The 25,804-nt window shown below is 43.3% G+C and overlaps 1 protein-coding gene across 1 annotated transcript; it reads right to left on the reverse strand.

Moving 5' to 3' along the window:
- Window positions 1–18,565: 18,565 nt before the first annotated feature.
- Window positions 18,566–24,791, reverse strand: Plau (plasminogen activator, urokinase). The gene is made up of 10 exons (XM_051174444.1): window positions 24,735–24,791; window positions 24,242–24,272; window positions 23,999–24,106; window positions 23,208–23,382; window positions 22,716–22,807; window positions 22,315–22,537; window positions 21,961–22,109; window positions 21,254–21,394; window positions 20,792–20,940; window positions 18,566–19,651 (listed from the first exon to the last, which is right to left on the reverse strand). Exons 1-10 carry the CDS (start codon window positions 24,789–24,791, stop codon window positions 19,475–19,477), a joined length of 1,302 nt encoding a protein of 433 aa, XP_051030401.1. The 3' UTR covers window positions 18,566–19,474.
- Window positions 24,792–25,804: the final 1,013 nt, after the last annotated feature.

Consider the following 25,804-nt stretch of genomic DNA (forward strand, 5'->3'; position numbering starts at 1 on the left):
GTGGTGAGAAGGGGGGGGTCTGGGCATCTGGGAGGGCCTTGCCCCCATGGGCTTCATTCACTCTTTCCTGCGGCTCTCTCCCTGGCACATTTGTTAAAAATCAAACCTGAATAAAACAACAAGTTTAATATGAAAAAAAAAGAGCCTTTGTGATTTGGCTTTTGGGCTTTCAAAGTGCCACCTCACTATCAGGATTCCAGCGTAGACAGTCAGCAATAGTCTTCCCTGTTGCCAGATTAACTCTTCCCTAGCCATTACCATAGACTCATTGGTATAGAAAACAAACTTTTACTCTCCTTAAAGGACACCTCAAATGTTGGTAGTGACAGGAAATAGGAGTGACAGCAAAGGAGAAGTTGGGTAGATCCCAGCATGCTCTCCTTCAAGTCTCTTAGCCTAAGTATGCACAAAGAAATAGTAGAAGTGGACACAGAATGTCCTAGTGGTTCTCGATTTTCCTAATGCTGCAACACTTTAATGCAATTTCTCATGTTGTGGTGACCCCCACCACCATAAAATTATTTTTGTTGCTACCTCCTAACTGCAATTTTGCTGCTGTTATGAATTATATCCCTTACTACCTTGAGAAATCAAAAAGGAAGTCAGACCCAGCTTTAGGATCCCTCTGCCCTCCTCAATAAGAGGAAGGAACTTCAGTGCTTAGTCATTTCCCACTGGGTTGGGCTCTACCTGGGAGTCTTAGTCACCACACAGGTGCCTAGGAGGGAGAGGTGCTGCCTAAAATGACACATTGCTTCTCCAGGAAGGAGATTAAGCCCTAGGGGTAACTGTTGGGGGTTCAAGGAACCATTCCAAGGCATGCTATGTGGATTTTGGAGTCCCAGGACAACAGTAAAACCTCAGAATACAAAAATGAAGAGTCCAAGGTTTCTCTTCCTTTTCCCTTCCTTCCCTGCCTGGAGAACCAGACACCTCTTAGTTTGCATCTCTCAGTACCTCAGTGGATTAACTTACTCAATTACTATAAGAGGACCTGAGTAAAATCTCTGCTAGTTTTGCACTATTAGAGCATGTTATTTCTCATCTTCTCTTCCTTAGTTGAGAATCAAATCTAGGTCATGAAAAGTGCCAATGAGATTGCTGTGTCTCAGGGCAGTTTCAACTGTTGCCCAAACCTTTTAGCTATGCCAGGGCCTTCCTGGAGCTGGGACTGGGATAGCCCAGCCCTGAGATGAGCTGGGCTGCAAGCTGGGGATTTCCCTTCTGCTTGATTTCCATGATCCTTCCAGCAACCCTTTTCACTTCTGTTGACCTGTACTGTGATAGGCTGAATAATGTTTCTCAAAGATGTCTGTGTCCTAAGCCCTGACTTAGGAACACATTGCATTGCACTGCAAATGAGACTTTGCAATATTAAGTTAAGAGTACTGGGGTGAGGACATTATTCTAGATTATTTGAGGGAACCCAGTGCCATCACCAGTGGTCTTCTAAGAGGAAAACAGAAGGGCTAGAATGAATGAAGAGGATGTCATAGTAAAATCAGAGATTATAGTAATGCAAGCAGGGAAATACAGGGAGATTCTGGAAGCTAGCATGAAGGAAGAAACTAATTCATCCTAAAGCCTTTCTTTAAAGCTTTTGATACATTTTGGACTTTTAACATTAGAAACATAAAGTATACATTTGTGTGTTTTTTAAAAGGCAGTGAGCTTGGAGTACAGATTTCTTTGAGAGACTATCATTCAACCTACCACAGCAAAAATGTGGATATTGGTATCAGTACACCTCAACAATGGGCTTTTTTTTTTTTTTTTTTTTTAAGTTCATGATGATGTCTCTTATCTAATGAAGTTAATGCATTTGTCACATGAGTGATCCATGGTATTTGTTTGAAACAATATCTCTATTATGCTGCCTTTAAACTCAGGAGCCTCCTGAGTGATAAACCACACCCAGTTTCATAAGATTCTTTTTTGATTTCTTTCTTTTTCTTTTTCTTTCTTTTTCTTCCTTCCTTCCTTCCTTCCTTTCTTTCTTCCTTTATTTTTTTGAGACAGGGTTTCTCTGTATTGCTTTGGAGCCTGTCCTGGAACTAGCTCTGTAGACAGGCTGGCCTCAAAACTCACAGAGATCCGACTGCCTGTGCCTCCCAAGTGCTGGGATTAAGGGAGTGTGCCACCAACGCCCAGCTTTTTGTTGATTTCTTTGGGGATTTTACATCATGCCTGCACCCAACCCTTATGATCTCCCCCACAAAAACAAAAACAACAAAAATAACAAAAAACAAACAAACAAAACAAGTCTGTTTTGTGTTATCTATATACTCACTGGAGTATGGTCATACTCTCAGTGGCCTGCCCCTTGAGTAGAACTGAGTCACTCCTGTATCTCCACCATAAGTAGTCATCACTTGTAGAGAGCTAGCTTCAATATCTTGACCACACTTTTTACGTTTAGGCACACTTCCTGTTTAGACTGTTACTTTGGTGGGGGGAGATAGGGGTGGTAGGGGTTGTCACAGAACACTTCCATGTCCCTCTTTCTCAAGTGTGCTTCTGACTCGTCGATATCACTGCAGAAGGAGCTTCCTTATCATCACCAAAAGCACGAATCACGGCTTCCACATGTTTTCTGTCCACAGCACGAACCTGGCCCAAAGCTTCAGTAGGACCACCTACTTAGACAGGGCCCTTTGAGACAGCCCAGCCATGGATACCAACCTGGCCCCAAGTGGCAGTGCACCAGTATGGCCTGCAGAGGCAGCACAGTCTATGGACATCAATATAGCTTCTGGTGGCAGCTCGGACCATGGACATCGCATGACTTTGGGTGGTAACGTGCCAAGGACATCAACACAGACTCTGGCTGCATCAGGACCTCAGCCCCAGAGATCTGGATATCACCATTGGCTCAGATGGCAGTGCAGGCCACTCACATCAGTTTGTCCTCACCGCTGTCTTGTCTCCAGTTCTGCCTCTCTCCACCGCTCAACTTCTCCTTTCTCACCTCGTACTTGCTCATCATAGTGGTGAATGAGCTATATGATGGCATTCGTGTCTGCTGCCCACCCGCACTGCAAAGCAAACTTCTCATAAAATTCCTAAGAATTTAATGTCTATGTAGCAAGTTTCAGAACAAGCCACTATATGTCTAATGTCAGTAGAACTACCAGCAGCTTGAACAAAAAGGAATAAAATCAGAAGGATGTTTTTCATCCTTGGGAAGAGATAGGTTCATTGGAGGCAAACCTGGGAAAGATGAGACCATTCTCAAAAGAAAAAAAAAGGGGAGGGGCAGGTGGAGAAAGGAAGGCTGCTGCATTTCTGTTGGTAGCAGGACGAAGTCTGATAAAGTGGGGTGGTGCTCACTTATGCTCCCAACTACTCCAAGGCTGAGACCAGCTCTAGCCTGAAGCCAAGAGCTTCTTGGTCCAACCCTGAGAGAACTAAATGAGATTTCCCAGATGGATTTGTAAATTGCTTAGGACTGGTGGCTTCCTTTTATCTTCCATTTTATTCTTTTTTGAATGGGAATGTCTAGTTTTACCCTACGTCTGTTCCTGAGAGCAGATTTTTTTTTCTTGACTTTCACTGGTTTACAGGTAGAAAGAGAAAGTATAACTATGGATAGGTTATACCCAAACATCTCAGTCACATCTTATTTAGATTATTCATGTCATGACGTAATGAGGTTTAAATGAGAATTTTGAATAGATGTAATGGGTGAGCTTTTTAGAGGGTGTTGAGATGAGGTAAACATATTATAATAAGAGGCAAATGTGAATCTTTGCAAGTTAAAGGGCAAAGTGTGGTACACTGCCCCATGTTATCTGTCTCAGAAGTTCTTAACATGTGGCTCAAGACCCTTTGGGGTTGAATGATCCTTTCACAGGGGTTGCCTAAGACCATTGGAAAACACTGATATTTACATTACAATTCACAATAGTAGCAAAGTTACAGTTATGATGCAGCAACAAAAATAATTTTATGGTTGGGGTCAGCACAACACTGGGAACTATATTAAAAAATTGAAGCATTAGGAAAGTTGAGATCCATTGGGATATAGATTTTAATCCCTGGAATCTGTGACTACGTTAATAGAAATGCTGGAGGGAACTAAAAGATGCAATTAGGCTTTTTCTTCCTTTTTTCTCTTTCATGTGTATTTATATGTGGTGTGTGTGCGTGTGAGTGTGAGTGTGCAGGCATGTGTATTCATACATATAGAGGCCCGAAGTCTTGCTAGATTGCTTTCCACCTTATTCATTAAGGCAGGATCTCTCAGTTGAATCAAGAACTCACCTGTCTATTCTGGCTAGCCATTTTACTCTGGCAAATGTATGTCTCAGCCTTCTGATCTCTGGAATTCTAAACATGCAGGTTATCACACCCATCTGGCATTTAATTGAATCTAGGGATACAAACTCCAATCCTCACATTTAATGGCAAGCACTTAACCACAGAGCTATCTCCCCAAACCCAAAGACTTACGGATAGAGGTATTATTTTAGAAACACTGAGTGAAGCCAATGTCATCACAATGTATAAATGGATGGTTGTAAAGGGGAATGAAAACTAAGCATGGTAGCAAATGCCTCAGAATGCTAGAGGAAGATAAAGAATCCTATACTACTCTGGCTACATCAGAGCTACATGTTGAATCTCTGTCTCAAAAAAGAAAAGAGAGAGAGAGAGGCATGAAAAGTCAGAATAAGAGAGTGAGAAAGACGTAATAGAGTCAAAGATAAGTGATGTTGGGTCATAAGCCAAGAAATTAGAGCTGCTTCTAGAAGCTGGAAAAGGGAATGAAATTGATCCTCTCCCAAGAACTCCTGGAAAGAACCCACCATCATGGTCCAGTTAAAATTTTTGACCTTGAGAATTATAAAATAAGACATTTGAGTTATTTGAAGTCACTAAGTTTATAGTGATATGTTACAGTAGCAAAAGAAAATTAATATACTTTGGGGTAGGGGGTTCCAGGCCTGATTTCTCTGTGTAGCCCTGGCTGTCCTCTGTAGACCAGGCTGGCCTTGAACTCACACAGATCCACCTACCTCTGGCTCCTGAGTGCTGGTATTAAAGATGTGCACCACCACTGCCTGGCCTAAAAACCTATTCCCTTCTCTTATTAAGATCCATACCATACTCATATCTGATATTGTTTCCACTTTTATTTAATGTTTAGGGTTTTTATTTAAAATTTATTTCTATTTTTTAATTATGCATATGTTGGTGTGTACGTATGTGAACATATGAGTGCAGGAGCCTCTGGAATCCCGAAGAGGTGTCAGTTCCCCTGGAGCCTCAAAATGTGGAGTCTGGGAACTGAACTTGGGTTCTCTGGAAGAGTAGTGCATGCTCTTAACTGCTGAGCCATTTCTCCAGCCCCAATGTTTTCAAAAGTTTGTCTATTGTTCGTCCTTTGTGGGAGCAGGTAGTGCAAATTCGTGGAGGTTAGAAGACAACTTGTGAGAGTCAGCTCTCTCCTTCCACCATGTGTGTCCTAGGGATTGAACAGGGAATCAAGCTTAGATTACTCTTTACCCACTTCTACCCACTGAGCCATCTCACTGCCCCCTTCCACCTTTCTCTCTCCCTTGGACTTCCAAAAGGAAAATCTATAGCTTGCCTCTCCCATAAACCTCCATCAGTTGTTTCCTTGGTACTCTTTTACTATCTCCTGTTACCAGCTATACTCATATCTGTCTCTCCCTTTAGTTGATGATTTAAAACCCTATAGATTAAGATCACAAGGCAGAAATTTTGAATAATATTCAAGCTCCAGCTCAGATCTAATTAAGTTATGCTTTCTTGAGAGGTAGCTTAATTTAGGTAATGTTTTAAAACTCCCAAGGTAAGTCTTCTTTCTTTTGTGTTTTCGATGAGATATAGTTTTACCATTTAGCCCAAGCTGGCTTCAAACTCATGGTCCTCCAGTCTTAGCCTACTGGATTGCTAGGATCAAAGGTGTGTGCCTTTGTACCTAGCTTTCTCTTCTTGTGTAATTGTTCTCTTCCTGATCCCCCTCCTCCTTTTTCTTCTCCCTTCCCTGCCTCCTCCCCCATTTGTCTTCAGTTTTGTTTATGTGTATGAGTTTTTTTTTTTTTAACTGGAATGTATGTCTATATTGAATGCATGCCCTATGGAGGTCAAAAAGAGGAAAAGATGGCATCTGATCCCCTAGAAAATGAAGTTATAGCTGATTATGAGTTGCCATGTGGGTTCTCTGCCAGGTCAACAAGGGTTTTTTTTTTTTTTTTTTTTTGTTTATTTGTTTTTGTTTTTCCTTCCTCTTTTGGTTTTTCAAGACAGGATTTCTCTGTGTAGCTTTGGAGCCTATCCTGGTGCTTGCTTTATAGACCAGGCTGGCCTTGAACTCACAGAGATCTGCCTGCCCCTGCCCCTGCCCCTGCCTCTGCCTCCCCAGTGCTGGGATTAAAAGTGCCACCACTGCCACCCAGCAGCAGCAAGAGTTCTTAACCACTGAGCCACTTCTACTGGGCCCTCTATTAATTCTAAAGTGTACCCAATATTGAGAACACTTACCAACCTGTTGTTCTGTAGTTATTTGACATCAACTTGACAGAGGACCATCTAGAATACTCTGAACAGAGATGCCCAGGGTTCAGGTCCAAGAATCTAATTCAGTACATCTGATGCAGGCTCAGGCTTCTAACAAACTCCATAGAGATTAGTTGACATATGGAACACTGAGAGGCATTTCCACAGCCCTTCCATCTGTTCCCCCATACCACCACATTCTCAACTTTTTATGGGTATCTAAATTACTTAGGGAAGTTAACTAAGTTGCCAAATACCAGCCCAGTTTTTTTTCTTTCAATTTTTAAGTGTATGGGAGTTTTGTTTGCATATATGTCTATGCACTATGTACAGTGCTCAAAAAGACCAAAATAGGGTGTTGGATCCCCTGGAACTGGAGTTACAGATGGCAGTTAACCATGTAGATGCTAGGACTAGAACCTGGGCCCTTTGGAAGAGCAGTGTTTTTAACCCCTGAGCCATCCATCTCTTTATCCCACAAGTCCAGTTTTTTTTTTTTTTCTTTTTTTGGGACAGGGTTTCTCTGTGTAGTCCTGGCTGCCCAGGAACTCCCTCTGTAGACCAGGCTAGTCTCAAACTCAGAGATCCACCTGCCTCTGACTCTCTTGTACTGGGATTAAAGGTGTGCACTACCACCACCTGGCTATAAGTAAATGTTGGTTTTTATTAAATTTATTCATTTATTTTACATCCCAACCACAATTTCCAAGGAGGAGGAATTTTCTGTCCCACCAGCCTGTTCCCAAATAACCACACAGAGACTTATTATTAAATTATAAATGCTCAGCTGATAGCTTAGGCTTGTTACTATTTAGCTCTTTCAACTTATATTAACCCATATTTCTCAGTTACATTTTACCATGTGGTGGTACCATTTTCCAGCAGGGCATATTAATCTCCTACTTCCTCTGCATCTGACTGGCAACACCACCCTGCCCTCCTTCTTCCAGCATTCTCTCTGTCTGACTCTCCTGCATAACCTCTATCTGCCAAGCTATTGGGCAGTTGGCTCTTTATTAACCAATGAAAGTAATACATATTCATGGTGTACAAAAGGATCATTTCTGAGTATTTCCCCTCCATCCTCTCCTCTCATTCCCTTCCTACCATCACCACTCAAATCCATTCCTCCTTTGTTTCTGTTCAGAAAGGGGCAGGCCTCTCATGGGTGCCAACAAAGAGTGGCATATCAAGTTAAGGTGGAACTAAGCTCCTCCTCTTGTGTTAAGGCTGGACAAGGCAACCCAGGATTAGTAAAAGACTCCTGGAAGACAGCCAAAGCATTAGGGATAGGTCCTGCTCCCAACATTAGGAGTCCCACAAATAGACCAAGCTATATACAACAGTCACACATAGGTAGAGGGCCTACGTAGGTCCCATACAGGCTTGCTAATTGTCTGTCCAGAGTCTGTGACCTCTTATGAGGCCAGGTTAACTGTCTCTGTGGGTACTCTTGTGATGACCTTGACTACCCTGGCTTGTATAATCCTTCCTCCATCTCTTTAACAGGATTCCCTGAGCTCAGCCCAGTGCTTGGCTGTAGCTCTCTGCATCTGTTTCCATCAGTAACTGGATGAAGGCTCACTGATACCAGTTGGGGTAGTCACCAATCTGATTACAGGAGATGACCAATTCAGTTCATTTTTTTTTTAAACCAAGTTGTTAAACAAACTTCCCAGGTGGAACGTCAACGCTCAGCCTTTGAGTACGATCAAGTGAAGCTTGCTAGTGGTTGAGATGCATACCAAAGTCTAAGAATTAGTGTCTAGAATAGCGGTTCTCAAACTAGACAGTGAAACAAAATTTCCCCCACCTCTAGAGTTTGTAGCTTAAGGGATCTAGAGTTTGTACCAGGTGACACAAAATTTACTGATTTGCAGATCATATTTGAAGACCTGAAGCTTTATTTTTTATTTTTGTTTATTTATTTAATTGTGGGAGGGGGGTCTCACTATATAGCATTGGCTAGCCTGTAACTCTCTATGTAGACCAGAGGGAACAAGAACTTAAAGAAATCCATCTGTCTCTGCTTCTTGAGTCTTGGGGTTAAAGGCATGTACTACCATTGATATTGAGAGTATCCCAAGTAACTCGAGCTGGCCTTAAACTTCATATACAGCTAATGACCTTGAGCTCCTGATCCTCTTGCCTTTACCTTAAGAGTTTGGAGATTGTAGACATGTACTACCATGCATGGCTAGAACCATGATTTAGATCACTGTTACTCAAAATGTCTCCATTCCTTTTTCTCCTGTATTTCTCAGCCTTGAGAGACATTAGTACAAAGAGAGAAGTAGTCAATGTCTTGTCTCAGGGAGATTTTGAGAGAAGGATTTCTGATGCCTTTATCAAGGAGCATTCTGGGATACTTCAGTTAGCTTTCTGGGGCCAGGAACAAAAGTGGCCACATTCCAATGGAGAGTAAAAAATGACATGACTAATAATTGTTGATTCCACATGGCAGCCCCAGTGGGACTCAAAACCTTAGACCTTTGTAGGTAGGGTCTCTCAGCTTTTGATGGTGAAGAGTGTGTATGAATAGAGACCAGGACAGAAATCTGGGGTTAGGGCCAATACTCAACACCAAGACAGTTTGAGGGGGTGGGGAATCAAGTTGTAGCCACAAAGTTCTGTTCTCCCAGCTTATAATTTCTCTAGAAAGAAAGCATTAAAAGAACCATAATGTAAAGCTGGATGGTGGTGTCACATGCCTTTAATCCTAGTGCTTGGGACTCAGCGGCAGAAGGATCTCTGAGTTTGAGGCCAGCCTGTTCTCAAAGTGAGTTCCAGGACAGGCTCCAAAGCTACAGAGAAACCCTGTCTAAAAAAAATGAAAAACAAAAACACAATGTAAGAAGAGCCTGCTGAGAGATATAATTTTATATAAAGAGGAGGTAAAAATTTGGAGGCAACTGGCAGACTACAGAAAGCAAGGATTTGGAGGATGGAATGAGAAGACACTAGCTACAGTCCTCCTAAAAGTTGCATCTCCATAATCTGCATGCTAGAATTTGCTGATCTAGTAAGTACATATGATCTGCTAAAACACTGTAACTTCTCAGTTTTAGGAAATCACAAGGCAACTAGAGCCAACATCTGCTGATTTTCCTTACACATACTAGAAACTGATTTACTGACAGTGCATCTCAGGAAAGGAGGTTTTGAAGAATGTCCTTGGGTTAGAACCACAGTCATAGGACTGAACAGACCTGGGATATTTCAGAAACAAGCGAGGACCATACAGGTATGGATAACATCATGGTTTAGTGACTATGGTGATGGGCAAGTTCTCCCAAGAGGTGAATAGTCAGAGATAATTACCTATGTGAGCTTCCCTGAGATACTGGTTCTGCCCAATTCTACCACATATTTAGATATGACTTCAGGAAGGTCACCTTCAGTGGATCCTTGGTTTCTCATTTGAAAAATAACATAATGATCTTATCTGCCTAAAGTTGGGATTCTAAGCCAAATGATAGTGCTCCCCCTCCAACTCTGAGTCAGCATCATCTGCTGTATCTCCACAATTCTCCTTTATCTGTACTGTACCCTCCTCCCCACAACCATGCATGATTCACACACTTTGCAGTTCCCTTGAGGCTAACTGAAATACTTCCTAAACTGGTTTTGCAGGTTCTTAGTCTCATCTAGGCACAATAATCATTATCAGCTTTTTCACACTGCTCTTTGATGGGCTCCAGACCTCTCCAGTGCAGCCTATATTCTAGCCACCAAAATACCTGTAGTTCATGGGACTTCCCATGCTGCTGCTGTTCCTCTTTTGGATGTGATGTTCCCTCTGCTTGGAATGCCATCTTCTTCCTGTGTTTGTCCTTTAGTGTTCACTCCAGGTTACTTCCTCCACTTTATTCTCTTAGCCCCCCCCCCCATACCTATCTTGCATGTCTTCCTCAAGTTTTCTCTTTACTTGTTTGTCTGTTCTTGAACTTGACCTTTAGCTTGATGAGGCTGTTCATTGTTATACCCAGTATACAGCGGAGTGCCAGGCTCTTGACCAACCCTCAGTAAGTGTTAGGTGAATAAAAAAAACATAAATCAGTGAATCAAAAAATCTTGAGTCCCCTTCAAGATCCCAAACCTCATAACCTGAGATTTGTTGCTTTGAGAAGAGGTTCCTTTGTTTTTAGGTAGGGTCTTGTAGAGTTCAGGATGGCTTAGAACTCTTGATTCTCTTGACTCTACCTCAGGAATACTGAAATTATAGGTGTATGTGCCATCGTGCCTGGCTTTTTTAACCATACACAGAGAGAACACACTCCTTGGATTAGTAAGACATTAAAGTTAATGAGTTACTTTAGACCTTACTGGATGATTAAGTAGAACAAGGGCACACACACACAGGCACACACACTCACATGAGCACACACTCACACACTCTTAAGAACACATTTGAGCAGGGGGAGGGAAGGAAAACAAATAGAAAGGCAGGGATGAGAATGGCACCAGGAAGAAATTTAACCACATTTCCTTTGAAATCTCTTGTGTAGAGATTTACTAAGAATTGTCACATGCTTTATCTATGATGCCTCAATTCTGAAAGGTAAATAGAATGAGTGTTATTATTAACCATGCTGCACAAATACAGCTTGCAAAGATTTCTTTGTTTGTTTGTTTGCTTGCTTGCTTGATTTTTGTTTTTTTGTTTTTTGGTTGTTTGCTTTGCTTTTGAGACAGAGTCTCTCTACATATCCCTGGCTGCCCTAGAACTCACTATGTAAACCAGGCTGGCCTTGAACTCACAGAGATCTGCCTGTTTCTGCCTCCCAAGTACTAGAATCAAAGGCACTCGACACTAAACCCAGTTTGGAGAGATTTCTTATGACAAAGGGAAAAGCTAATAATAATAAAATAATTTTTAAAAAAGATAGAAATGTATGTATAGAATATGAACACAATTATATTAATTAATTTATTATTCATTTATTTATTAATTTTTTGTTTTTGTTTTGTTTTGAGACAGAGTTTCTCTGTGTAACAACCCTGCTGCCTTAAACTCACAGAGATCCACCTGCCTCTGCCTCCTGAATGCTGGGATTAAAGGTGTGCACCACCACATCTGGCCCAGAACACAATTATTTTTTTAAAAGATAGTATATGCAAAAGAATGCATTTATTCAATAAGTATTAGATGTCTGCCATATTCAGTGATGATCAAAAGCAATGTACTTGACTTCATGGAGAAGAGAGTACATCAGAGAAGAGACATGGCACTGTAAGACTGCAGACACAGAGAAAAAGGCCTTGTGTAGGCACAGGCAGCCTAGAAGACTTAATTAAAAAAAATAACCTTGGATGATGAGCAGTAGTGTCACTTGTCTTTAATCCCGGCACTTGGGAGGCAGAGGCAGATGGATCCGAGTTCAAAGTCAACTTGGTTTACAGAGAGAGTTCCAGGACAGCCAAGGCTACCCAGAAAGATCCTATTTCATAAAAACAAAAAGAAAGAAAAAGAAAAAATGATCTTGGAAGTATGAAGAAGAACATTAGAAGGTCATGAAGAAAGTCCCAGAATGAAGAAACATCAGAGCATCAAGTTTAAGGGCCCTTGGTAGCAGAGGGTTTGCTAGTAAGAGAGTAGCTGAGTAAGGTGAGAAGGGGATGGTTAGGCGTGAGGGAAGCCGAGAAGTCACTAAGTGGAGAGGTATTAAGAGCAAAAGTCCTTAAGCAAGTTCATGCCTTTAAGTGAGCACTGGACAGGGGCAGGTATGGGAGGAAATAGAGGAGAGAGAAAATCGGTGGAGGGAACTGAATGGGAAGCAGTGTCATCCAGCTAAGCAAGAGCTGAGAGTATATTGGGCTCAACTAATGGTAGCAGTGGAGATGGAAACAAATCACCAGACTCAGTAGAGTGTTTGCCTAGTATACGTGAAGGCCTGGCTTTGACCCCCAGAACCACATAAACCAGGCATGATGTTACATGCCTGTAATCTCATTACACGGGAGTCAGAAGAGAGCATTCAGTTGTATTGTAAATTAAAGGCCAGTGTGGACTCCATGAGACCCTTTCTTTAAAAAAAAAAAAAAGGGGGGGGGGGAATCAAAAACTTCAAGACATACTGGGCAAATCCCTGAGATTTTGTAATAGAGGAGATTAAAAGGTCAAGAAGATAGGTATTATGAGCAGTTTCCCACCAACCTGGTCCCACAGCCAAGTCAGCCCCAGAATAACACATAGAGACACTGCATTAATTATGAAATTGTTGGCCGGTTACTAGCATTTCTTATTGGCTAGCTCTGTCTTAAATATTAACCCATTTCTATCAATCTAAGTGTTTCCACATGGTCTTGTCTTACCAAATAAAGGATCTGAACCTCTTCTGTCTTGTCCTACATCTTGACTCCTCTTCTACCTCTCTCAGAATCATCCTTGTCTCCTAGTCCTGCCTATCTTGCTTTCCTATTGGCCAACAGGGCTTTATTCATTAACCAATAAGAAAAATTATCCTATCAGATAGAAGCAATGAGATGATTTGCAAGATTTCTGGCTTGCATGGTTGCATGGCTGTGCTACTATCATTCCAGAGATCAATGGAAGAGATTGAGATTGGAACTGAGAACAATGAAAGCTGATTTTGAGGTGGCTATGTGTGACAGTCAACCAGGGTGCTAAATAGGCAATAGAAAATAAGGGACTGTCATTTAGAAGTCTGGCTGGAGACAAGAATCTGTGAGTCATCTGTTGGTGGTGATTTAAGCCTGAGCATGAGTAAGATTTCTTTAGAGAAAGTTAGGGTAGGAACAACAAAGGATTTAATATCAAGCTTTGGGGAGCTAAATAGCCAAAGTCAAGTAGAAAAGGTTAAATTAAAAAGGAAATCCCAAAGCTAGAGATGTTCACAATGACAGAATACTATATTATTTTACTTGTATAGTTCTTTTTATAATGAGGTAGAAATTCTTAGTTAAGAAAAAAATAAGGGCCAGAAAGATGGTTCAGTGGGTAGAAAAGGTCCTTGTTGGCAAGATTGACAACCTGAGTTCAATCCCCAGTAACTGCATGATGAAAGAAGAGAACTGACCACCACATGTTGTCCTCTGACTCCCCATGTATATATACTGTGATAGGCACACACAGGCATGCGCAAACACACAAAGAAAGTTGTAGCACCCTGACCTTAATTAGCTTTCTGGACTTCGAAGAAAATAGAAAACCTAAAAGAAAGATGTGATGTCCAAAACGTTAGCAGGACTTCCCAGTACCAACATTTTGGCAGGCTCTCACAGGCACTGACCCTGTGGTTACTGGATCATTAAGTAGAGAAAGGAGGGAAAGGAGGATACCTTAAGACAGAAGATGCTATATTTAGTTCGAAGGGGATGGAATACGATGTAGACAATCAGTCCTCTAAGAACCATCACCCAGCCAGGTGATGGTGGCGCACACCTGTAATCCTAGCACTCGGGAGGCAGAGGCAAGCAGATCTCTGGGACTACGAGGTCAGCCCGGTTCAGTCAGAGCTACACAGAGAAGCCCTGTCTCAAACAACAAAAAAGAACCTTCACCCATTGGATCCCACCAGCTTCTTCCTCTAATTATTGCCATTTAGATTATTGGCTCTGCCACTACAGACTATTTGTCATTTCTTGAGGACCCCTGGCCTTTTCATGCCTCCATAGTCTCCCGTAGGCCTAGAATGCCTTTTTCTTCTGTATTCGGCAAGTCTTTGTACATCTTTAAAGACCTAAGTGAAATATTATCTCCTTTGTACATTTACAAAGCAGAATGAAGAGAGCCATTGTTGTACTTTTATGCATTTTATACATACTTTCTTTGTAATTGCTATCTCATTAGATTTGGCAGTGATTCTGTTTCCTTTACAAAGTTGTTAGCTCCTGAACCACAAGGTCTAGTTCATCTGCTCTTGTGTCCCCAGCACCTAAGAATGCTTGGCACATATGTACTTAAAAAAGAAAGAAGTGGGGGTTGGACTGGAGGAGCTGCTTTGGCAGGCCACTCAGGTTTGATTTTAAGCACTCACATGGCAGCTCACAGCCATCCAGGGAATTAACACCCTCTTCTAGGCTCCATGGGTACTTCCTGCACATGATACACTTACATGTATGCAGGGAAAAGAGTCACACATACAAAATAAAGGGAAATATTTTTCTTGAAAAATCTTTAAAAAGAAAGGAGGGGGGAGAGGAAGGAAGACTCAGTGCTTGGGAGGCTGAGCTACACAGTGAGATCCACAGCAGCCTCACCCACATAGCCAGACTCTATCTCAAAAAAGAACAGGACACAGGGGAGAAGAAAGAAGGAGAAGAAAAGAAGGAAGGAGGGGGGAAGAATACTGTTGCTGAATCTGAACATGACTGCAAGGTCAGAAAAGAGCCCAGTTTGTTATTTAAAATGTAGCAGCAATATTGACACGTGCTACAGGATGGATGTGCTAATTGAAACCATGATGCTAACTGAAAAGAGGCAATATTGTGTTTTATATAATTCTATTTATGTGAAGTGTCTAGAATTGGCAAACCCACAGTCACAGAAAGTAGGTAAGAGGCTACCTAGGGCTGAGAGCCTAGGAAGAGAAAGGAAACAATTGCTCATTGGTTCAGGTTTTCTTTGTGAGGTGATGAAAATGTCCTAAATTGATTGTGATGTTGCCCAGTTCTGTAAATATGCTAAAAACTCATCAAGTTAAATATTTTAAACGGATAAATTGTATAATATATGAACTATATCTCATCAGAGCTGTTCTTTTAAATATTTGTCAGCAACTCTTCACACTGTCTGATTCAAGGGAGAGCTCAGATGTTTCCTGCTGGGGAGGAAGGTGGACTCAATGGGAATGTGTGTGCAGGGGTGTGGCTGTCGGGGCTCTGGCTTGGGAAAGCATGTAAGGGAATCAAGTTGAGTCCTGATAATTGAATGGGCCACAACACATTTCAAAAGGAAGAATTCTGGTGAAAACGGAAACCACCTTGGTGAAACCTGATTTCAGCAGAGAAGGCTAAGGTTGCTTGATTGGGGTGAAGCTGTTCTATAAAATGGTGCCTGAGAATCCTCCCCTTACATTGGGTCCATGGACTCTGGAGCCAGCTGCCTGAGTTCAAAGCCTAACTCTGCATTCCCAGCTGTGTTTGCCCAGTGCAGGTTTCTCAATGTCTCTATGCCTCTGCTCTTTCTACAGTAAAGGAGGGCTACAAATAGTACAGTATCCTCTTCCTGGAATGAGGGAAAGGATTGAATCAGAATCCAAAGCTCCAAAATAGTTGTTGGGGAAGCAAGCAGATCTTCAGGACAAGATAGCTGAGGGCAGAGGTGGTGGCTGAGAAACAGTCTGCAGACCTTTGCAGCCTTATTGCTCAACCTGCCAGTGGGGCTCATACTTCCTGTTTTCTGTGTCTGGAAGTCCTGATGCTGCTGGGGCTGCTCAAGTTTGAACACGATTCCTCTTGGCCCTTAGGGAAGAAATGAAGAACTGAATGGCAGTTTAGCTGGGCTGGGCCCCTTAGCTTCTAATCCTGTCCTTTCTTTCCCAGGAAGTCCTCTGCTCCCACAAACACTAGTGCAGTCCTAGGATGGGAGACAGGAAGGATTAAACCCTGAGATATTTACTTAGCTTTGTAAAAACCTTGGTTGGGCGCTTTAATTAGGGGTGTGTGTGTGTGTGTACAGGCACAATCATGGCACTGCACTGAACTGAAGTCAGAGGACAACTTTCAGGAGTACATCTCTCTTTTTACCACGTTGGTTCTGGGGATCAAACTCAGGTTGTCGGGCTTGTCAGCCAGCCCCTTCAACCAGTGACCTTTCTCACTGGCCCTGGTATCTCCTTTATGGTGGAGGAAATGTGGCCAGGGGGACAGAGAGGCTAATGGTCTTTTCCAAACCACATAGCTAGTGTTAAAAGCCAGGTTTCTAGTTCAGGCCACCTGATTGCAAAATCTGTGCTCCAGCACAGTTATGCTGTGTGGAAAAACAAAAACAAAACTTGCTAGGTTGTAGAATTAAAGACTTAGGGATCAACAAACTCAACTTGGAAAACTGGCTGTTCATGCAAAGAACTCATGCTGACCAGGTCTTGAATTTTCTGGGCCCTTTATAGATTCTGACCAAGTATCTGTTGCCTGAGGTTCTTAGTCAGTGATGTATGTCAAACACACCTCGTGAGTTTTCCCAAGATCACAGACCTGGCATCAGCCTTGACCTGAATCATAACCTCTAACAGGTGGGGCATAGGTGTGTAGATATTTTTAAAAGTTTTTCAGGTGACTCTTGTAAGAAACACTGCCAAAACTCACAAGCATGACTTGGAAATCCCAATACTTTAGCATCTAATAATATCTCCCAGCCTGCCTTCTATGTATACCTCAGTTCTTCAGAACTGATGGTTTCAAATTATGTGGTCACCCCTACTAGGATATCATCCAACTTTAGTTCTGAGTTCCATGATCTTACATATGGCAATGAGTGGCATTTACACCCAAGAAAACACAGCATTAGCCCCTCACTCACGTCAGGAGACATTTGATTTTGTTTTCCTGGAATGTCACGTTATGTAGGGTGGTGTTATGGATCAGCAGTTTTCACTTGAGCAAATGTTCTTGGCTGAGGTCAGCCCAAGGATATGGAGGACAGAGTAAAGAGAATGTGCTACAGCTGATCCTAACGAGACTCACTGTGAGTATGGCCCTGTAATCTAATCTTGGCAGCTCAGGAGGCTGAAGCAGGAGGATCACATGTTTAATGTCTGCAAGGGCTGCAGAGTGAGTTTAAGGGCTACCTTGTAACTTAGTAAGACCTTATATCAAAGTGAAGAAAATAAGATAAAAATTAAATCCTAAAATGTAGGATTTAATCCTCAGTATCACAATAAAAAAAAAAAAAAAAAGGACAAAAAAGGCACACTGCTGGACTCAGTGGGCAGAGACAGTCCTGGTCTACATACTGGGTTCCAAGCCAGCCCCCATCTCAAAAATAAATAAGTAATCAAAGAGGTACACCACACAATGGCACCAGGCTGAGGAAGCAATTGTGAGATGCAACTCAACCTGAATACTGCTTACCAAGCCACAGCTTGTTTCATAACTTAGCTGCTGTGACAGCCAACACGAGAACTCTCCTAACCTTGCCTTCCCAGGCTACATTAAGTGCACATTAAGTGTGTGTTCCCACACACATGATAGAAAATTATGTTCGCTTTCTCTGGAATACCAGATTCACAATGGTTTGCTGTTTGGTTATTTTATTTATTTGTTTGTTTTTTGTTTTTGCTTTTGTTTTGAGACAGGGTTTCTCTGTGTAGCCCTGGCTGTCCTGAACTCACTCTATGGACCAAGCTGGCCTTGAACTCAAAAGATCTGCCTGCCTGTGGCTCCTGAGTGCTGGGATTAAAGGCGTGTGCCACCATCTCCTGGTTTATCTTTTGTGTTTTTTGTTTTTTTTTTGTTTTTTTTTGTTTGTTTTTTTTCTTTAAAGACTAAAACTCTGTAGCCAGGTTATCTTCAAACTCACTCCAGTCCTCCTGCCTCGGTCTCTCCCAGGCTGGGATAACAGGCATGAGACATTATACCCACTTACACTGATATTTTCATCTTTTTCTTTTCTTGTAAGATTTACTTTTAACCATGTATGTCTATGGGTGCTAGTACTTACAGAGACCAGAAGAATTACAAGTGGTTGTCAGCCACCTGAAGTGGGTGCAGGGATCCAAACTCCAGTTCTCTGCAAAAACAGCAAGCACACATACTCTTAGTTGCATAGTCATATCTTCTATCTCCACACTGCTTTTTTTCTTTCTTGGTGGATTTTTTATTTTTTAGACAATGTCTTGCTATGTAACCTCACTGACATTGAAATCACCATGCAGCCCAAGCTAACCCCGAACTTATAAGTCTCTATTTAGCTTTCAGGGCCACTCACTAAAGTCATAGAGGGGTAGCAGTTTTCCCTCATCCAAGCATTTTTGTCCAAAAGAAATCAAGGATGTCCCAAATGATACTAAAATACATATCACCTCATTATTGCCTTCTTTTATTGGTCCCACACAAGACTCATAGAGAAACCAGAATCTTCAGAAAAATCACATTTTATTGATCCTTTATTCAGAATTATAAAAATAGACATAAATAAAAATAGCAGAACATAATTATTAAATATTAAGTATATTGGAATGATTCTTACCCCACCCAGTGAGGATTGGATGAATCAGGCTAATAAGTAACAAGATAACTGGCCAAGAAGTGGATGTCTATATAAAAAGTGAAACAGACATTTAGTGCTTGTCACGGGTCACGCCCGAGAATGATACATTCACATGGAGCATCACATGGAAGACTGAGAGGCCCCAGCATCACAGTCCAGAATTTAAGGAAACACCTAGACTTTCAGTTAGACACAGGAATACACCAGTTTTTGCTCAGTCTTACACTCATAGCCTGTGCACAGTGAACAAACAGTATATTTCCCGATCCATTTGTGGAATGCAAGAGCCGCTCCCCCAATCCATTAGTGTCTCTACTCCTCAAAACCACTGTTCTCATATTGGACAAGCCCCCTCAAAATACTTCAGCTGTTACATTTCCTAATTGGGAAATCATTTCTTTCCCAACAGCAGACCTCATGACCTCATGAATGATCCCGTTAGGGGAACAAACTCTCCTCCTATATTTGCTTAGGAGACATTTTCATAGCTTCAGATGTGTTGGTCCAGAAAAAGACAGCTCCTGGTCAATATCCTCCTGAGTCAGGACCAACTTTCCATGCTGATCAGGGGGTCTGGGTGGCCAGCATCCAGGCCTGTGTCTGAGGGTAAAACTACTAGCACTTACCCTGATGGGCAGTGCAGGCAAACAATGCAAAGCCTGCCCTTCCCAGCTTCTTCCCTACATTTGATAGAGAGGACCCTGCTACAGAGGTGATGGGCAGCATGGAAGTGAGTGAGTGGTCCTTCTGTTTCTTTCCTCAGCCACCTGGAGGCCATCAGAAGGCTAGGCCATTTTCTTCTCCAATATGAGCTTGAATCCAGCTCAGGAAGTATGAGACCCTCGTGTAGACACCTGGCTTGTTTTTCATTGCACATCCCTGGCCCCAGCTCACAATCCCACTCAGAGTTGGTCGGCCATTTATGTCACAGACCAGAGGTCCTCCAGAGTCTCCCTGGGAAGTCAAAAATAAAAAAGAAGTGAGCTCTGGAAGAAGTAAGGAAAGGGCCATCACCCTTCGGCCATGGCTGAGGAGACCTTGGCAACTCCCTGTTTTCTATCCAATTGAGTGCAAAAACTTCTACTTGGTTTCTGTCTGCTGCTGTTCGGCCGGCTTTCCCAGAGCCTGCCATATGGTGTGGCCAGCCTCAGTTTTGGTTCTTTCAGCTGAAGCATTCTTTCTTTTCCTCCCACCATTTTATTGACCAGTCACATTCTCTTTAGGGCTTCTCCTCCCTTTCCTAATACCTATCTTTTGTAATTCACAATGAACAGATCCCATACAACGGATTGGACAATCATATTGATCTCACTTGTTCTTAGCCAGAGGCCCAGAAGTGATGTGAATAGTATCTATGTTTTTGTTGTTGTTTGTTTCTGTTTTGGAGACTGGGGCAAAGTCTCATGATCCTATGTATTCCAGGCTGGCTTTGAATTCACACATAGCTGAGGAAGTAACTTGTAAACTTCTGATTCTGATCTGGTATTACAGGTGTGGGTCATTCATTACACACAGTGCTGGGGACTGGGTCCAGGGCTTCACTGATGCTGGTTAAGCATGCCACCAACTAAGTTATGCTTCCAGACTGTTGGTTTTTCTTATGGTCTCTTCCCTGAGTGGAGGGTTGAACTCAGGACATTGAGGATGCTAAGAAAACGCTGTACCACTGAACTAGGCATCCATCCTTTTTTTGTTGTTCTCTTGTTTTGTTTTGGGTTTTTGTTTTATTTTATTAAAGAAAGTGTCTTGCTCTGTAACACAGACCTTGAAGTCTCACTATGTATCTTGGGCTGGCCTTGAACTCATAATCCTCCTGCCTCAGCTTCCAAAGTTCTAGGAATGCTGAGGCTATAGATGTGCTCCATCAAGTCTGGCTTTTTTTTTTTTTTTAATGCTCTCAGTTCCTTTTAGTCTTAGTGTGTAGCACAGGCTCGTGCCAAATGTTTGAAGCTGTAAGTATTGGCATAAGCTCCCAAAGATCTAAGTCCTTGATTCTTAGGATGTCAGCTAGAAAGAAACTCCCCAGAGCTGTCAGATCAAATCCAAGAGCTGTGGGGAGTTTGGGAGTAATAAAACAGGAAGCTTGGGTCTTACCTGGCAAGTGTCTGTTTCCCACTGTGGGTCAGCAGCACACAGCATTTTATAAGTGATTTCAGAGCCATAGTAGTGAGGCTGCATACACTGTTTGTGGGAAATAAGCTTCACAACGGACATTTTCAGGTTCTTTGGGTAGATATAGTCAGCTAGATAGAGGAAATTAATGTTTGCATTAAGATGTGTCTATAGATGAGACCTTCTGCAAGGGTGAAGATAAAAATAGAACCCACCTGTGGAAATCCCTTATTCCTCTTTTTAAATTCCAATCTGAGCTTGTACTCCACCAATAATGGTTCAACCCATTTGACTTGGTTGCCCATTGCTTCCTAGTCTATCCCTGGACCTATTTGTCACCTCCATAGTTTTCCAATCTCTGTCTCCTCAGTGTTCCTTTGATAGTCTGCTACATTTGCTTCTGGACCATAACACTTCCCAGTTTCAGCTGCAACTGTCACTTACCAACATTCTCATTTCCAAAGCCAGCAATCTCACAGTCTGAACCAAAAGGGGCATCACCAAACCTTGGAGGCAGGCAGATAGTCTGTATGGACCTGGATGGCTGTGCACAATGGCCCATGCTGGTATGTATCTTCAGCAAGGCTGGTGAAGGGAAAGGTCAAAGGGAAAAGATTATCACCTACCAGGTTAGATGGGCAACATCTCTCCCCTCTAAATGCTGCAGCACTGATCTATACTCATGACACTAGAGTCACAGAGTATCCAAGAAGCCTCCCCGCCATATTCTCTAAATGCTTTATTTCAGCTGATGATGGAGGTTCGTTCAGGCAGCCAGGGTTACCATATACATCTGAACAGGTTGTTTATCACTAAGGGAGCTGAACTGAAAGCCAGCCAAGGCTTTGCTCTATAAATCCTATATTCAGGTATAGACAGATGTATCCACCTTACCCTGCACAAACAGGGCATTCCCAGCCTAAGCCATATGCCAACGGTTCTTCCCACTCAAAAGCAGCTACCTGTTGGGGAAACTCAAGGTCTCTATAGAGCAGTGCTATACCCTCAGTTACCTCTGAAGTCTTCTCCATAGTTGTCATATAAAGTCAGAACATCAAGTTCCCCCAACAACTTCTACCACTACTTTGGGCTTTTGCTGGACCCCTCTTTTTCTGGCTATCCTCTTCCTGGTAACTAAGTTTTCAGCTCACCAATGTCGTTATGGTGGGCCAGGCTATCAGCACTGTAGCCTTCATGCAAAATGAGCTGCTCCACCTCAAACTTCATCTCTCCAGGAGTATAGGCATTCCGCCTTGACTGGCCCAGGTAGACAACATAGTTTTCCTTCTTTGGGTCATTACTGTGAGAAATGAGACATGTCAGCATGATCACACAAAGTTACTTCCTTCTCTTCATCACAGAGGCCTCAAAGTGTTACTCGTACTTAAGACTACAAAGCTACATGAAGAGAGGCTTGGTGGGAGACTTTCACAGGGAAGGAGACAGAGACATGTTTGGGGTGGGAAGGAAGGGGTCAGAGGGAAGAGACAAAAGAATGTATGTACATGAAGCAATGTGTGGCGCTGACCACCCAGCAAGGACTGATGAGACTCCCACCACATATAAAGGTGGGAGGGATTCCTCCACGGTTCTTTCTGTAGATGGCTGCAAACCAGGGCTGGTTCTCAACCACAGTGAATTCTCCCCCAACAATCTTAAAGCGGGGCCTTAGAGCCTTGTGGCCACACTGGAACCCTTGTTGATCTGGAGAAGAAGGGGGCTTTTTGCCTTAAAAAAAAAAAAAAAGATACATATTTTAGGGAGAAGCAAAGGATGAAGAGTCCCATTGAAGCAGACGTCATGTTTCATCCCTCTGGTAACAGAAGAAGGGGACAATATGAGTTTGTCTCTTTCCACCCCATCATCGTCATTGTTGTCATTGTCATAAGCAGTCAGTGATACTCACTAACAGAGCAGTCCTGCACCATGCATTCGTGAACAAACTGCTTTAGGCCAATCTGCACATAGCACCAGGGTTGCCTCTGGTTGTCAGGGTTCCTGGTAACATGAAGGGATAGGGAATGTCATTCCAACCCAAAATGCCTTCTCTGCATCCTCCCTTCCAGGGAATGCTCGACCAGATACCTGGATTCTTGTGCCAGTATACCAAGGACTGGTAGAATAGGTTTCTAAAAGGCCATGGGGTCCAGGGGGGGGGGAGTCTTTTTTTTTTTTGTTTTGATGTGTAAGAGTGTTTCCTTTATTTATGTCTATGCATGACTGGTGTCTATCAAGGCCAGAAGAGAGTATCAGATCCTCTGAACTGTTTGTTGTGAGCTGCCATGTAGATGTAGAAAATTGAACCTAGGTCCTCTGGAAGAGCAGCCTATGCTCTTAATTGCTGAGTCATCTCTCCAGCCCCCACAGGAAGGACTGTTGGTATCCAGTCTCCACCTACCTGCAGTAATTGTGTTTCCCCAGGCCTAGGTTAAGAGCATCAGGTCTGTGGGCATGGTAGACTTTCTGAAGGACAGCAGGGGAGTTCCAGGCCAGACAAGGCCGCCCTTTGGTGTCGACACTGGCCTTTCCTCGGTAAGACTGACCATTTCCATGATAGCAGGTCTTTGATGTATCTACAAATGATTGGAGGATTACAGGATATTAGAAAACGGGGGAAGTCTGAGCAGGCATTTCAGAGGTGATGTGATTTCAGACCCGGCAGGGGACACTCGGAAGTGTCTCCTTCACATTTGTATAGCCACTGCTTCATGAGGCTCTGCGTGTTTCCTAATGTCTACTGCCTGGTTTTTTATCTTATTTTATTCATTTGTTTTATGTGTATAGGTGTTTTTCCTACATGTACATCTGTATGTCAAGTGCATAACTGGTGCTAGAAGAAGCCAGAAGAGGGCATTGGATCCCTGGGACTGGAGTTATAGATGGTTGTGACCCACCATGTGGGTGCTAAGGATCAAAGCAGAGGCCTCTGGGAAAGCAGGCAGTGTTCCTAACCACTGAGCCATCTCTCTAGCTGTGCCTCACCCACTTTTTGAGGAAAGGTCTTACCTTGTAGCCCAGGCTGGGCCTAACCTTACTATATTTCTGCTTCCATCTCCGAAGTGGTAGCCTTACCGATTGATTACACTACCAGGCCCCATTCCCACCTGCTCCTGCATCCTGCCCATCTTTCCCTGTTCTGAAATCTCTGGTCCTCTCCTCCTTCCCAATTAAGAGTCCAGATTCCCATACCTATCTCACAGTGTTCCCCTTGGAATTTCTTTGGGCAGCTGCATCTGCGAATGTTGGAGAAGTACTTGTAGGACACACATGTTCCTCCATTCTGACAGCCACAGTTTGCTAGCAAGGGCAAAAATGAGGTAAAATAAGGATCAAGGGATAGTCAGCCTCTCAGCAGGGACAGGGAGGGCATACTCCTAAGGTTTTCCAAGATGGCTGTGCAGCCAACTATTGTGCAAGGAAGTAGATACTCACATTCATCAGAAGTTCCAAGTTCATGGTGACCCTGCAGGAGATGAAGGTAGGAGGTCACCAGAGGTGATATGCTCTAGAGAATCCATGTTCAGGATAAACAGGCCCCAACTCAAAATCTATTCTCTCCTCCAATGATATTCAACCTCATTCTCTCTCATCCTCCTCACCCTGTCTGTCTCTCTCCTTTCTGGTTTTTAAGTCAGCTCTCCAAATGAAAGCCCTGGTCTTCCAGCATCCAGACAGACTGACTCAAGCAACCTTCACACATATCAGGTGCCCATGGGCTAATGCTGGCCTAGTGGGTTCTTCCTCCCTTGTCAGATAGTACAAATGTCTTTGGTGCTCAAGCCCTCTACTGACACCTTGTCCTATTTCCCTGGAGAAAATGGACTTGCTATTGATGCCTAAGGACTCCCAGCTCCCCATGTAGCCCCTGTTTTCCACTGATGCTGCTTAGGGGTCCCTCAAACCCCTTCCTGAGAAAACCACTTACTTCAGAGTCATTAATCACCAAGGCGCAGAGGAGCAGGCATGCCAGCCAGACTTTCATGGTAGTAAGTCTGGGCACTAGACAGCAAGCGGTTCTGCAAAGGAAGGAGAAGTCAGGGCTAGAAGCAGAGCAGCTTAAAGATGGCAGTGTTACTGCAGGTCAAGGGAAGGAGCTCCTGGTCCCGTGTGAGGCAAGTAACCCAGGCCCAGAAGTCTCTTCCCTCTGCGGGCTCTGGACCCGCACAGCAGCACGGACCCACACTGTAGCGGCACACAAGGGGCTATGACCTCCCTCACAGTCCTCTGGCTAAGGTAGCAGAAAGGCAGGAGTGCGGGAGCCCTGGCTGCTTCACCCCGGCCAGGCTTGCTTCAGACCAACAGCACTCACCGGTGACTGCAGCGGAAGGGCGCTGGCAGTCAGGCAAGAACAGGATTGATGACCCAGCGACAGCGCTCAAGACTCCAGTCTCTGCTCGAAGTGGCTTGCCCTTTATTAGGGCCTGCCCGAGCCCTGGCCCCGCCCAGGCTCGGCGGAGGGCGGCACTCTCTCCCTTTTCCTTTCCCTTCATCCTACTAAGACTGGACCGCACTTGCTTCCCGGACTATGTAGGGGGCCACAGGATCTCCAGCGAAGCAAACTAACATAGTCGGGACTGAGGAATCCAGAGTCATATACATTCTCCCCTTCTTTCGTCCACCTAGAGTGGCCCAGTGCAGCGTGGAGAGGGTGCTCCAGACAGTAGCTCATGGACATTAATCAGTTCTTCCCCACCTGTCCATCTTTGAGCTTCACCTGCCCAGCACACTTATTCAGATGTCTGATAGAGGGGTATAGTTTGCAAAAACACCTGCTAACAAAGGCCCCCACAAATGTCATTAACACAACCAGTGAATCAGAAGACAAAAGCGGCTTTGTAATAGTGTCATCAGCCGGGTGAGGGAGGGGGAGCAAGGTCAGATTTTTTTCAGATTTCTGCTTCGTTTCAGGCCAGTCTTGAAAGATTGTGTTAGAAATCACAATGGCCCATGCCTTTAATCCAAACACTAGGAAGGCAGAGGCATTTCTGTAAGTTC

This window comes from Phodopus roborovskii, unplaced genomic scaffold (genome assembly GCF_943737965.1).
Source record: "Phodopus roborovskii unplaced genomic scaffold, PHOROB, whole genome shotgun sequence".
Classification (NCBI taxonomy): Eukaryota; Metazoa; Chordata; class Mammalia; order Rodentia; family Cricetidae; genus Phodopus; species Phodopus roborovskii.

Coding starts and splice junctions, on each gene's coding strand:
- Plau (XM_051174444.1), bottom strand. CDS start 24,791: ATGAAAGTCTGGCTGGCATGCCTGCTCCTCTGCGCCTTGGTGATTAAT. Junction 24,107..24,241: donor ACTTGGAACTTCTGATGAAT/GTGAGTATCTAC, acceptor TGCCCTTGCTAG/CAAACTGTGGCTGTCAGAAT. Junction 23,383..23,998: donor AGGGGAACACTGTGAGATAG/GTATGGGAATCT, acceptor AATCATTTGTAG/ATACATCAAAGACCTGCTAT.